The 14,932-nt window shown below is 43.5% G+C and overlaps 1 protein-coding gene across 5 annotated transcripts in view; it reads left to right on the top strand.

Annotated features, from left to right (window-relative positions):
* Positions 1-12,428, top strand: part of DPY19L3 (dpy-19 like C-mannosyltransferase 3) — a 77,722-nt gene extending 65,294 nt beyond the window's left edge. For all 5 annotated transcript variants that reach the window (XM_045442573.1, XM_045442571.1, XM_045442570.1 and 2 more), the window contains 3 exons: positions 4,270-4,402; positions 6,876-7,034; positions 8,640-12,428. In XM_045442573.1, coding sequence (XP_045298529.1) covers positions 4,270-4,402; positions 6,876-7,034; positions 8,640-8,801 — 454 coding nt within the window. In that variant the 3' untranslated portion in view covers positions 8,802-12,428. The remainder of the gene's footprint in view (positions 1-4,269; positions 4,403-6,875; positions 7,035-8,639) is intronic.
* Positions 12,429-14,932: the final 2,504 nt, after the last annotated feature.

Genomic DNA, 14,932 nt, shown 5'->3' with positions numbered 1-14,932 from the left:
ACTTTGCTTGTTTGTTTTGCTTTGCATTGGCTTTATGGGTAAACTTGAATCTTTAAAATGTGAAATGTCCCAGGTTTGCAATGGGGCTAGCTTATGAAACAAAGTCACTAGAAGAAAGCGAATAAACATCGTCTCTGCTATGCTCGGAAGTCCCTGGTTTTCAAGGAAGTATTACTTCTAGTTCATTTTATAGGCGTTGGGGTACTTGTATTTGCTGCTTTAAAGTAAAACCAAGGGGGTGCCTGGGTGGCTCAGTCGGTTGAGCGTCCGACTTTGGTTCAGGTCGTGATCTTGCAGTTTGTGAGTTCGAGCCCCGCGTCGGGGTCTGTGCTGACGGCTCAGAGCCTAGAGCTTGCTTCAGATTCTGTCTCCCCTTCTCTTTGCCCCTCCCATGCTCATGCTCTGTCTCTCTCTGTTTCTCAATAATAAACAAATTTTTAAAGTTTAAAAAAAAAATAAATAAAGTAAAACCAAGGAAAGACTGCTAACAGGCCACAGGGTTGTTGTCCAGCAGCTGAGACAGATTCCTTTACTTTTAAACTTTCTGACTCTTTGCTAATGAGGCCAAACATTAAAACACATCACAGAAGGGGCGCCTGGGTGGCTCGGTCAGTTAAGCGTCCGACTTCAGCTCAGGTCATGATCTCGTGGTTCATGAGTTCGAGCCCCGCGTCGGGCTCTGTGCTGACAGCTCAGAGCCTGGAGCCTGTTTCCGGTTCTGTGTCTCCCTCTCTCTCTCCGACCCTCCCCCGTTCATATTCTGTCTCTCTCTGTCTCAAAAATAAATAAACGTTTAAAAAAACACACACATCACAGAAGAATGTGGTTTAGTTCATTTTTCTCTCCGTGCCTCTGAGCAGTCCTGCGGCACGTGGCTGCACCGCTGTCGGGGTGGGGCGCTCCAGTGCTCCCTGAGCACCCAGTGGGGAGAGGCGGGATTTGCCAGGGTGAGCCAAGTCTGATGTGTTTCGTTCCCAGGATCGCTCAAGGCCCACAGAAAGCACTAGTAAATATGTGCTAGACTAATGACTGGTTTATATGGAAGTGTCTGCCTATAGTGGGAGCTGAGTCTGGCTCTATTAGCTTATTAGCTAGAAGGTTTCTTTTCTTTTTTTTTTTTTTTCAACATTTATTTATTTTTGGGACAGAGAGAGACAGAGCATGAACAGGGGAGGGGCAGAGAGAGAGGGAGACACAGAATCGGAAACAGGCTCCAGGCTCTGAGCCATCAGCCCAGAGCCTGACGCGGGGCTCGAACTTACGGACCACAAGATCGTGACCTGGCTGAAGTCGGACGCTTAACCGACTGCGCCACCCAGGCGCCCCGCTAGAAGGCTTCTTGAAGCCAGGTTACCATCATACCACGTTTGCCAGCCCAGCACACAGTAGGCCCTCAGCAATAGATTTTGACTGAATAAAGAATAGCTTTGTAGCTTCCCAGCAAGCAGTTCAGGACTTTGGACATTTTAAACCTTTGAGAACTATGTAATTCATCCAAGTAGTATGATTATAGTCTAGGAAGGGAGATGAAACCTGGGTCATTGGCCATGAATAGATAAGAGATCAGTCCTAGATCAGTCATCTGTGTCTGCCACAGTTATAAAATATATACTAGAAACAGCTCTGTGCATCTCCCTGACACTGAATCCTGTTCTAATTCGAAATGGGGATGTTAAGACAGTCTTGAGATCTGGATGGATGTTATCAGCTCAGCTGCCAGATTTGTCATCTGTGTACAAAGACCAGTTGGGCACTCTTTAGGCAGTAAGACCGTGTAAACCAGGACAGCTCACCCACAGCTAGCCCTCGCCTCTACCCTGTGCCCTGCCAGACGTGGAGACCAGACTTCGTATCTTCAGTTCAGAGGCCCCAGAGACAGCCACTTTTGGGCATTATTTAATATGGGACATTATTATATTATTTATTGCAGTGGAATGGTTTAAGCCAGTTAAGAGTATACAAAAGAAAAGAAGACTGGCTTGGGAAAACGATGACACTTTTCTTTAATTAACATTTGTCCATACTTACTCTTTAGCAATTCTTTTAAGTTTTCCATTTTTTTTCTTTTTCTTTTTTTTTCTTTTTTTTTTCTTGTTTTTTTTTTAAGTTTATTTATTTATTTTGAGGGAGAGAAAGAGAGAGAGAATCCCAAGCAGGCTTTGTGCTGTTAGCACAGAGCCTGATGTGGGGCTTGAACTCACAAACTGAGAGCATGGCCTGAGCCGAAACCAAGAGTTGGACATTTAACCCACTGAGCCATCCAGATGCCCTTTTTCTTCTTAAATTTTCATTTAAATCCGTAGCGGTATTGGTTTCAGTGATTCATCACTCACAACACCCAGTGCTCATCACAAGTGCCCTCCTTGATGTCCATCACCCATCTAGCCCGTCCCCCAGCCACCTCCCTCGGTTTGTTCTCGAGCACCCCTCGGTTTGTTCCCCATCGTTAGGAGTCTCTTATGGTGTGTTTCCATTAGGGACTCTTTTGCAAGTCTGGCACGCGGTGATGAGGGTGGCTCAGGGTAGGCAGCCCAGACTAAGTGCTTAGTAAGTGTCAGTTGAATTAAACTAAATATTTGTAGAATCTCCCCCTAAGGAATGCTACATCTTCACATGTTGTCATTGAAACCCGCCTGTCCCACCCACCACATGGGACAGAAGTCAAGAGTTCCCTGTAAATTGCCAGCTCAAGGGGACGGGGCAAACATTCGTTTGTTCTTGCACTCTTGGGTCTGCTTGTTGGAACGATGACCACCCACCCAGCAGTCAGGCTCACTGAAAACCTGGTTCTGTGCTAGTCCACACTCTAGCCTCTGGCGTCCATAGGGAGGATGCAGGTCACACGTCGTTCCTGTTGCCCATCATCCTTCTGTCCACGTCTTGTCACTTGAGAAAGCCCACTGAAATCCAAGTGAGAGGGTCATTGGTAGAAAATCTGAGTTCTTCAAGTAAGTTGTGAGCGTTACAACTTGAACTGTAGGATGTACCGTAAGGCCTTTGTCAGATGGCGTTCACACTCTGGTCTTAGCATTGCACTGAAGGAAATAGAACATCCGCATGTGATGCGGGAATATGATGGAGGCTTCTCTTAGAAACTTAGCACCAGGGTAAGTTTCTGCCCTGATCTCCCAAAACGCAAGGAGAACAACAGCCTGCTCTTTCTCTAGAGTATTTCGAGTTTTAATAATTTCAGTGAGACTTCTTCTCGAAATTATCTGCGTCCTTTACCTCCCCCTGGCAAGCCCAGGCTGCTCTTTTCTTAGCACAGGCAGGGCTCGCGGGGCCCCCAGTGGCCCCCGCAGGAAGCAGTGTGCTGAGCAGTCTGCACAAAGGCACTCGGGGTCGTCCCCAGGGAACTGACACCTCGTTGATTTGCAAGGCACTCCAAAAAATGGAAGGGAATTAAAATCAGCCACTAAGATTCTTTTCTTTCAGGGGGAAAAGGAAAAATGAGTTCACTGGAATCAGGGACTCTTTCCTTGATCCTCCATCAGTGTCCGTCACACCCCACAGGGAGGCAGGGAATCGCAGCTTGGTGGCACTTAGCAGGGTCATGATTTAATGATACGAGAGTGCCCGTATTCCTCCCGATTCCTCAGACTTTCATAATCAGGGCCAAGGAGAGGAGTATGGGAAATGCTTGTGTTTCCACATCAGAAACAGTGTACATCCCCATACTGAGTAATAAATTATTTGCCTTTTCAAAATCTTCTGTGTTCTTTTGTTTCTACTGATTCTGTTTTTTTGTTTGTTTTTTTTTTCTGGAAAGCTATTTATCATAATATCTGTGATCTTTTTTCTTGTTTCAAATGAAAACCGTTGGAATTGACTCGTGATTAGCTGCAGTTTCTGGCTTTATAATTTGTTTTACTCTAGGCAGCCCTTTAGTTAAGTTTAATACAGAACAGGATGACAGTCTTGTAAGTTCTTTTTTGTCAGAGTCTGACCCTCTGGAGCAAGAGAGGGAGAGGATTATGGGATTTAGCCCAGAAGGCTTAGAGCCAGGAGATGCCCACATCCTAAGCCCATTCATTATAAGGGTAAACCCATCAAAACAGTAAATTAGAAGTTTCCCAACCATTGTCAAAAACAGACAGGAGAAGTTTCATGAAACAGTTTGAAGGCAAATGTCAAGCAGCCTCCTGTGTTTTTCCCAAAGTCTCAGCCCTTCCTGACGCAGCTGGGTGATTCTGGGAACATGATGTTGTTTTCTTGTTGTCTTTGAGGAAATCTTAGCGGTGGAGTTAATTCAGACTCTGAATCTTCTAGCTCCAACACCCCAAGAAAGGCCGTGTTTGCCGGGAGCATGCAGTTGCTGGCCGGAGTTAAGCTGTGCACAGGAAGGACCTTAACCAACCACCCGCACTACGAAGACAACAGCCTGAGAGAGCGGACCAAAGCGGTGAGGGCTCATGGCTTCTGGTGGGCCAGCAGTGGCTTGCTGTCGTGTGTATGTTGTCAGGGGCAGTCGGACCTGAAGGCCACAGGCCTTTGTCTCCTGAGTCTGCCCTGCCCCCCACATCCATTAAAGGCAACATATATATTCTCTGGATTAAAATAACAAGAGAAACGGCTTGAGATGTACAGAAAAGAGCATTTAAGAACAAAACCCTCAGAGCTTTTGAATTAGGGAAAGAAAAGGAGTAGAGACACGCTAGTAACTTATTTTATGGACCATTGTGTGTGTGTGTGTGTGTGTGTGTGTGTGTGTGTATTAGTTGGTAATATAGCTACATAGTTCAAATTTCAAAATAAAGGGGAACTTAGTGAAAAGTCTACATCCCACCCTCTCCCAGCTACTGTCTCCCCTCACAGGAGACAAATGCTTCGTTGTGTATCTTTCCACAGGCATTTTGTGCATATACAAATGTACACACACTGTATTCATATTCTTTCCCCCTCTTTTACAAAAGAACATACTAAATCTTGGTGTCTTTGGCATTTCATATACTTCGCAGCTCGTTCCATATCAGTTATTTTTTTTAACTAGTCACTTCCTTTTTTTTTAATTTTATATTTTAGAGAGTGAGCGTGAGTGGGAGAGAGGGGCAGAGGGAAAGACAGAATCTTAAGTGCAGAACCCAGCACAGAGCTTGATCTCACGACCACGAGATCATAACCTGAGCCGAAATTGAGAGTTGGATGTTCAACTGACTGAGCCACCAGGCACCCCCCCCCCCATATCTGTTATTGACAGCATTGTATTTTTGAATCTACAAAAATTTTGTTATGCAGACACAGCATATTTTATTTAACCATTTAGGTTGTTTCCCTGTCTTTTGTAATGATGTAAACAATGTTCCAAATGGTAAACTTGTATGCGTATCACTGTGCACAAATACAAGTGTTTGTCTGTACATCAGATTCTTAGAGATGAACTTGTGGGACAGAATGTACGGGCATTTGTAATTGAGCTAGACAGATAGTCCTAAATTGCCCTCTGTACAGATTATACCACATACATTCCAGTCAGCAGTGCAGAGAGGTACCCCTTTCCCTCAGTCCTCTCCAGCAGTGGGCTCAAACTTTTTAATGTTTTATGTCAGTCACTTCATAATCTTAGCGGCTGAAAAGTTGCTGAAAAGTCTTGTTTTGGCAGGAGATTTAACTAGCCTAAAAGCAAATGATTTTTTACTAAGTCCCCTGTTTTTTATGAGAATCATCTGAACCTAGATTCCTACTAAAATGGGGATTTTTCAGTTGGTGCAAGTACCTGAGATCGCCCCAGGTTAGCTGGAGGAAGCAGGGAGGGCACCAGCTCCACAGAACCGGAGTCCAGGCGGGAGGTGGCTGATGCGGCTCAGACTTGGCAGAAGGTGCAGAAGGGACACGTCAGGCACACGGGGGCTCCTCCTTGCACCACCCTCTCCGATATCCAGCCCTTGTCTAGGGACTGAGTTTTGTGCTCTAACCAAACACATCCTTAAGGTCCTGGTGCCCTTCTTCAGTCATGACCTTCAAATCCTGGGAATGGCTTTGGTGTGAGGCCACTGCTAAACTACAGCGAGGATGGCCTCTGGCTTCAAGTCACAGAAGGAGACCACCTCCTGGCATTTCACCTATCAGTACAGGCACGCTGGCCCTCAGGGCCCAGTCTCTTTGGTCAGAAACGCATCATTAGACATCAGTGCGCAGGGAAGGAGTCGGCACCCCTGTCCGTCCCCCCGCCCACTTGCACACACACACACACACACACACACACACACACACACACTCTGTAGTCACTTAAGGTATGTGACGCTGGTGATGAACGGGGAGGAGGCGCCTCCCACTGAACTGCCACTGGTGCTGCAGGTTGTTCGTGCTCCAGGAAGTGTGAGAGCGAAGCACGGGGTCTCCTGGTCAAGCCGGGGGCAGCCTAGCACCGAGGACCCTATGGCGGTGCTTTTCTCCAACCGCCATTGTCAGAAGCTGAGGATCCTTACAAGTAGAGGTGCCCCCAAGCTGTACCGTCATGCCTGATGGACCTTTTCGTGCAAAGAACCCCTTTTTAAACGTAGAGATTGTGTCTTCTTTACTCCACTGTTTATTTACCTCAGGGAAGCATCCTTAGAACGGGCATCTACAGATACATAGCTCCCAACAATACATTCTAAATCCGTATCTATTTGGTGTCTAAAGCCCAATATATTCAGCATGACTCACTCTCTTCTTCCCAAAGCTGAGTGATTGTGACTTGCATTCTTTTGGAAATTTCCCCCACACACCCCAGGACTGCGGATGAGTGAGTGGCCTGCACGGGAAGAGGTCGGGGAGCTGGGTGTCAGGTCTTAGCCATAACCCCTGTGGGACGTTACCTCATTAGATACTCGTCCGCTAACTTCCTGGCAGTTGAGTGGTATTTTTTGCCATTCCACTTTCATCTCGTTTTGCAGGTTTATCAGATCTACGCAAAGAGGTCTCCAGAGGACGTGCACGCCCTCCTGAGGTCCTTCGGCGCTGACTATGTCATCCTGGAAGACAGCATCTGCTACGAGCGAAGACACCAGCGGGGCTGCCGGCTGCGGGACCTGCTGGACATCGCCAATGGGCACGTAAGCGTGTCCCCTCGCCCCGTGCGGGGCTCCTGGAGTGTTGGGGGGGGTCCAGTCTCACTCTCTGTACGTTAGAGAATGATGTGGGGAATCAGTTCAGCATCTTCACAGCATCCCACACAATTCCCGGCTCTGGCACATCAGTGACCGCCGTGCGGGCCAGGCCAGGGGACAGATAGACGTTAAATAGAACAACTCTGTCTTTAGCTGATTTGTATCATGAGGCTATGTATAAAACTCATTTTTAAAGGTTTTGCCGTTAAAAGCAGAACCTCAGCCTCTTAACACCACTGCCCCAGAGCATTGTTTTGGCTGGCACGTGAGTATGACCGTGACAGCAGGGCCCCCATCTCCCCTTCCAGGCACCACTCCCGCCAGTGTCCCCTTTGCCCACTGGCACCATGCCACCAAGATGGCTTTCTGCGGCCAAGTCTTCCAGAGCAGAAGAACAAGCTATTGCTCCCTCCAGCCTTCTGAGAAAAATGTTCTCGGACCTATGCCAGGCCTCAGATTAGCACAAGCAGAAGCTTTTCACCCTGTAGAGGTGCTGTAATTATTTGGTATAAAAGCTGATAGATAATTAAGAAACAAGTTGGGGGAGAAAAACTTGACTGTGCAGATTTTGAGATTCATGACACTTAAGTCTCCTCTCAGCAAATCTCAAGTCTGTGGTATTATTGACTGTTCTCCCCATGCTGTACAGTCGGGCCTCAGAACTCATTCACCTTGTAACTGCAGGTTTGTTCCTTTAAGGAACATGGATTTTTTTTTTTTTAATTTTTTTTTTTTAACGTTTATTTATTTTTGAGACAGAGAGAGACAGAGTATGAACAGGGGAGGGGCAGAGAGAGAGGGAGACACAGAATCTGAAACAGGCTCCAGGCTCTGAGCTGTCAGCACAGAGCCCAACGCGGGGCTCGAACTCACGAATCACGAGATCATGACCTGAGCCAAAGTCAGACGCTTAACCGACCAAGCCACCCAGGCGCCCCGGAACATGGATGTTTTAATTAACGTGATGGTGGTGATCATTTGACCATGTCCATGTGTATCAGATCATCATAAATATATACAGTTTTGTCTGTCAGCTATGCCTCGGTAAAGCTTGGCGGGGGGTGGCGGGGACAAACATGAGCTTCAGATTTTTGCCGGAGGAAAGTAACTGTCCCTAACCATCTTGAATTCACAGGAGGTAAAGACCAAAGACGCGCATTTAAATCTTGATTTGTGTGTAACTTTTTCTAACGAGGCCACCTAGTGAGTTAGAGGATTTCCTCTGGTCATAGTCATTCTTCTCAGTATCTTATTCTTGTGAGAGCCACAGCGTGTTACATTCCTAAGAACAAGGGGACCCAAGTTCTGCTTCTGGCTTTGCCATTAGAGGGGATGATCGAGTGGCAGAACTCCCCTCTCCAGCTGTGGTTTACACCTCCACAGGGGAAAGAGGTGGGCCAGATCGTCTTTAAGCAGCCACTGACATTGAAATTGGACGATTTACACTCACCTAACATACCACTCTCAGAGAAGCCCGTCACCTGTTCCTTCTTCTCTTGTAAATGTAATTATTTTTTTCCCAAATTGTATTCGGTTTTGTTTTGGCTTTAGATGATGGATGGCCCAGGAGAGAACGATCCTGATTTGAAACTCGCAGGCCACCCTCGCTTCTGCGAAGAGATAAAGAGAAACCTGCCGCCCTACACGGCATACTTCACCAGAGTGTTCCAGAACAAAACGTTCCATGTTTACAAGCTCTCTAGAAACAAGTAGCCGAGCTCTTCAGTCAATCTCTATTTTTGATACGTGAAACTCCATCCTAATGAAACTCAACAGGTAACATTTCATCTGTCGTTAGGTAGCCTGTACCACAAAGCTGTGATATAAGTAAGTTGTAGGGATGTTTACACAAGCGTTACCGTCCTGGGAAGTATCTCACACAAGCTTCAGTCTTTTTTATCTTGTTTCATTAATGTTCTGTAGCCTAAACATTCTCCATTTTCTAAGAGTGGTCTGGAAGTTTTGCTGGTGGGGGAGAACAGGAAGTGTTCCACGGGAGCCTGGACAGACACCCCTCTTGTTGGAAATCAAGAGGCTCTTCAGGATTTGACTGAGTTGATTGACTTCAGACAGCTACGGTTGAATTGAATCAAGGGGATGCATAACGCAATTCTTTAATGTCGTTTCCCTAGCAAAGGACACCTGGTGGTTTTTTAAAAGCCCTTGATCGCCCTGTTTCACTTAAAAACTTTTATAATGTTTTCTGACTGTCATGCTTTTAATATTTTTTTTTAGTCACGTTAGGTCTTTGTATATATACCTAAAACTTTGTGTTGTGCCGTGTCTGAAATGTAATGTTTCGCACTTCAGCGTATGCATCTTGTCTGTGTCTGTCTGTGTCTGTATGCGCATGCGGGTGCATGTTTTAATGCCGGATACAGAAAAGTGTGGCAAATTCCTTATTGTAAGTCCTTAAAGGAGCAAAAATGTTACGTAGCCAAGCAGAATTTGTTACTGTTTAGTGTTATTTTAAAACCTATTGATACTACTTAACCTATCCTGCAAGTAAGAAAATTTTTCTTCATTTCTTACTCATTTAAATTTACTGGGTTTGCAAAATTTTGTAAACTTTTTGTTTTTAGCCTTTGTATTTTTTACAGCCTAGAACCTTGCAAAGTCTGAATATTTTTAAAAGGTTATATCTTAACTAATTCACTAATACAATATTTTTGGCAGAGAGCATTTTCATACCAAATTTGATTTGTGGTCTCCAATCTTGCTGTGAGGGCCCAGGTAGTGTGATTCTTTTTCTTACTCAAAGGTAACCAAGTGCCTCTAAGTCATGCTTATTTGTAAACAACAAAGCGATTATGTATACCTGTTCAAAAATTTTTTGATAATTGCTTTTATAATTAATTTCTAATGATGGGGACATGTAAAAGTTGCTGATAAAAGCATATTGCATGTTTAATTAAATCAAGATGGCTAATGAAATTAACTTTCTCCCCTGTACTTGCCAGTTGGAAATGATTTAAAGGTTTCTCCTTGCAGTTGTATTGAAGTAAATTACCCTCGGCATCAAGATAGATCTATCGCATGTTTAAATGATGTTCTATTCAGTTACTATTATTAAACAGTATTCAAAAAGAAATTTTACACTGTCATGTTGGACTCAAGGATACTCAGCTTTTTTAATCAAAACTCATTTAAATAAAAAAAATGACAGTGGCTGGGTTACTAAATTATGCAGCTGAAACTCCTGAATTATGTCTTTCCTGTATCCCTTAATAAGGTTGGAGACCACTGCAGTTTAGGATAATACAATAATAAAACACTTTAATCAGTACTAAAACTTTAATTAAGCCAGTAATGATGCATGCCCGGTGTGGCTGACAGCATGGGTCAGTACATCCTTCAGCGAGTGCCTTACTCTTAATTGAAACGAAGCACATGTAAGGTACATGTTAGACGATGTAGTTTTGTTTTTAAAGTCCTCTGTTACCTTCCAGATGTGTTTCAGTTTTATTTTAAATGTTTCTATATGCGTTCATCTAAGCATTTGGGTATGTGCAGTTTCAGTATAAGAAACATGTACTTCAATTTTTATGCTTCTCCTCACCGCCGTGATGGCACACAGTAATCTTTTTCTCACAGTCTACGTGCCATCGTTGCCAAAACATAGCGTTCAGTCTTCTGTGAAAAAAATAAAGTGCCAAAAAAAAAAAAGGTCTTGCAAGACAGAATCCATACATATGCTCTTTCCAAGACACTGTGACCTTGTAGAGTTGACATTTTTATGTCCTGATGACCAAATCTGCCAACAAATCATGTTAAATCTTCTTAGTGCTCATCAGTTGTCTCTTTTATGACCTTCTCGTTGGAGTCCATGGGAGGAAAGAGGAAAAGCGACTGACTCCTGGCTCTCTACCAGGCCAAAGCACGTCACCTGGGGCCGTCCTCGCTCCCCGCCATGCAGATCTCAGTGGCTCTGTTAATATTTGGTAATAGCCTCATACTGTGGCTGGTTTTCATGGGTAGAATAACCACTTGATCTTGCTTCGGAGTTAGCATTCGGAAGAACGTCTACGTACAATAAGTGCTCTTAATCATCCTCTACTTAACGTGACTCACCGGACTCCCCGACGGACTCCATCCCTCCTGTAAGCTGACTGCCCAGGCTGCTGCCCAGCGTCCGCCCACGGCATGTGCTCCATCCCGTGAGCTCTGTGCCCGTATGCAGCTTCTCTGCAAGTTCCACTTCCTACTGTGAGTACACAGTTCAACACAAACCTAGGAGATACGGGTGTGGAAAACAAAGGGTTATTTCTGTGAAATTTAACTTGAATGCTTTGGTAAGATTTGATAAAGGTTGAGTTGCTAGTCAAAATTGCTTTTGAGTACATTAGGCGTGGTTGGAAAAATTATAAAATATTGGGAAAACGTAAAATTCAAGGACATTTCTAAGCTTAGGTTGCTTTATCGATTTAAGTACTTATTCCACCTTTAAAAATATCTAGACTGATCAGAAGGTGTTAAAATGTACCCAAATCATATTATGGGTGTGATTTATTCAAGAATAGAACCGCAGTCATTGAACCCCTATTGCAAAGGAAAGGCCTTGGCTTCCCAGCAGAAGGTTAGTAAATGAGTGGACAATTACACATTTAAAATGATTCCCTGCGTAAATCTACTTACTTCATTAAATGACTGATCCTGATCACAGTGGCTAACAGAGATTCTACTATAGTTGAAAGGTTACAGTCACTTTTATTACAGACTTAAAAAATAGGGATTAATTTCAGATATATTAGCCAGGAGCATAATTAGGTGTTTATCTAGGCCATTTGTTGTCCACTTAAAGATGATTTTCTTGAACTTTGTGAGGTCAACCAGATGTGCGTGTGTGCGTGTGTGTGTGTGTGTGTGTTTGGGGCAGGTGCCGCCAGATGGCAAAGACATGCGTAATATTTCATCCAGTCTGCATCTTTACTTCATGATTAACTAAAAATGTTTATTCTGATTCCATATGAACTTAGTTTAGGATGTACCAGTTTTAGCTCATCTTTGGCCAAAACCTCCCCGAGTTAACATAGAAATATTCCATTTTTTTAAATTTCATTCAAACCTTGGGATTGTTAGGAAGATATTAAAATGTTCTCAGATCACGTATGTTGGTTAGTATTCTCCCAAAGGCTTTATATATGACAGCCTTTTGGCCTAGAAGAGAGTGCTTATCTGCTGATGGAAAAAAGCTTTTAAGATGAGAGTGGCTTGCTGTGTTGTGGCAATTGATTTTCTGTATTTAACATCCTAAGGGTAAAATCTTACAAAGAGCCTTTATAATTTGTTGTAGTGAGTTGTACGGAGATTATATACTAAATAAAGCTCTTTTAAAATACACAAGATGAGTGTTTTTCCTTTCTTTGAAGGTCAGAAACCAAGGAACCAGCTTATTGAAGTGTATTAAATGTATGCTAAATGGAGTCTAGTCACTGGAGGGATGTGGCAAGGTCTCGACTGGATTTGCTAATGTGGAAGGAGTTTATTTTTTCATGGAATTTGGTTTCATAGCTGCTTACTTGTTTTACTTGAACCTCAGGGTTATAGTTTAGATTTCTAGAGAGAAGGCTGCTGTCAGCAGAATTTATCCTCAAAGAGATAAATGCTGTTTGTTTTCATTTTTGAATCACGTGTACTTCTTGATTAAATTGTCAATCTTTAGTAATTCGGGAAGATTGGTGGTAGTCCATTTCGGTCAGAGTTTATAGGTAACAAATGTGCTTGACTGTTACATTGTCCAGAGCAGACACTGAAATTCCAAACAGAAATAGGCCAGTACACTTCCAAATAGAAGAAACTGTCAGTGGGGCCTCAAGTACTCTGTGCTGACTCTTAGAAAGCTCTTAAGCTCTTAAGCTATTGAGTACACCCCGTGGGAATGGCCTCTAGCACCGGAAGCGCTACAAACGGTATAGATAAGTGAGAGACTCAGGATCCGAGTGAACGGAGCAAGTGTAATGTTTTGGCACGTGACACCAGGCACGCAGCAGTCGAAATGCTGTTTCTCTTGCCTCTTCTTTCAAAAGCGGTATCTGAAACTCATCTCAAACCTTTTCATCTAATTTAATACTTAGCTATTTGCTTTATAGGATTGTTTTTCAAAGTGCAGATAGAACTATAGTGTAATGTGAAATCAGCTTAGTGGGTTGCAACCAGCATCAGAAGCTTGAGAGAAAGAAAAGAAAGGGAGAGGAGAAGGGGAAGGCACAGTCCATGTGGGAAGTGTAAGGATTGCTTTGTGAAGTAGTTGTTTGTTTTTTTAATTTTCTTAATGTTTATATATTTTTGAGAGAGAGACAAAGTGCGAGCGGGGGAGGAGCAGAGAGAGAGGGAGACACAGACTACAAAGCAGGCTCCAGGCTCTGAGCTGTCAGCACAGAGCCCAGTCTGGGGCTTGAACCCATGAACCGCGATGTCATGACCCGAGCTGAAGTCGGACGCTTAACCGACTGAGCCACCCAGGAGCCCCAGTAGTTGTTTGTTATACGTGAAAGCATTATTGTACTGAGGTGCCAAATAAAATGTATTTCTTACTGATTGAAAGCCACACCCTTACAGCACAGAGTAATCTGAGAGGATTGCATCTTGAATTTGGCTCTGTCCTTGTCCCCCCAACTCTAGTAAAACCCTTCGAACAGTAATAATATTGAAGAATTATTATATATTTTTAGGTGTGAAATGGACATTGTTATTTTCTTAAAGTCCTTATCTTTTAGAATATATACAGCCATACCTTGGAGATACTCTGGGTTGGGGTCCAGACCACCACAATAAAGTGAACATTGCAATAAAGCAAGTCACATAAATTTTTTGGTTTCCTACTGCATATAAATGTTAAGTTTACATCATACTGTAGTCTACTAAATGTGCAACAGTATTATGTCTAAGAAAGCAGTGCTATCTGAACTTTCATCAAGTCCTAATCATTGATCACAGATCATCATAAAAAATACAATGAAAAGTTTTTAATACTGCAAGAATTAACGTGACACAGAGACACAAAGTGAGCTAATGCTGTTGGAAAAATGGTGCCAATAGAATTGCCCAAAGCAGGGTTGCCACAAACCTTCAATTTGTTAAAAAAAAAAAAAAAAAAAAAGTATCTGCAAAGTACAATAAAGCAAGCTCAATAAAACGAGGTGGGCCTATACTCAAATATTCACAGATTGAAAAGACTAATAAGCACCTGGTAAATCTGATTAAGAAAGATAAAAAATATATGATTTAAGAATGTGAAAGGAGGGGCGCCTGGGTGGCTCAGTTAAGTGACTCTTGGGTTCCAGCTCAGGTCATGATCTCAAGGTTCATACGGTCCATGAGATCGAACCCCACATCAGGCCCTGTGCTGACAGCACAGAGCCTGCTTGAGAGTCTCTCCCTCCCTCTCTGCCCCTCCCCAGCTCTTGCTCTCTCAAAAGTAAATACACATTAAAAAAAAAAAAAATGTGTAAGAAGATACAATCCCAGAATCAGAATTGTAAAAGAATTATATGAAATAATGTCTGCAATTCTGTGGCAAAAAATGAATCGGTAGCAGAATTACTTGAATTACGGTGGTGGCGGGAGGCCAGGAGCTCCTGGAGGCCACTCCTCTTCATTCAGTTTACACATGGCTGGTTTCCTCTGAGGCCTTTCACTTGAGTAAATCACACCCCCCAGGATAATCCCCACTTTTATTAACTCAAAATCAACGGACTTGGGACCTGAATTGCATCATCAGCAAACTCGCTTCATTTTTGCCATACAGTGTAACATAATCATGAGAATGACATCCATCATATTCACAGGACCCACTCCTCTTCAAAGGGAGGAGATTATATAGAGCATGTTACCGGGGGGGGGGG

This window comes from Leopardus geoffroyi, chromosome E2 (genome assembly GCF_018350155.1).
Source record: "Leopardus geoffroyi isolate Oge1 chromosome E2, O.geoffroyi_Oge1_pat1.0, whole genome shotgun sequence".
Lineage (NCBI taxonomy): Eukaryota > Metazoa > Chordata > Mammalia > Carnivora > Felidae > Leopardus > Leopardus geoffroyi.
Note: the sequence above shows the minus strand (reverse complement) of the source record. Positions and strands in the feature narration are given on the sequence as shown.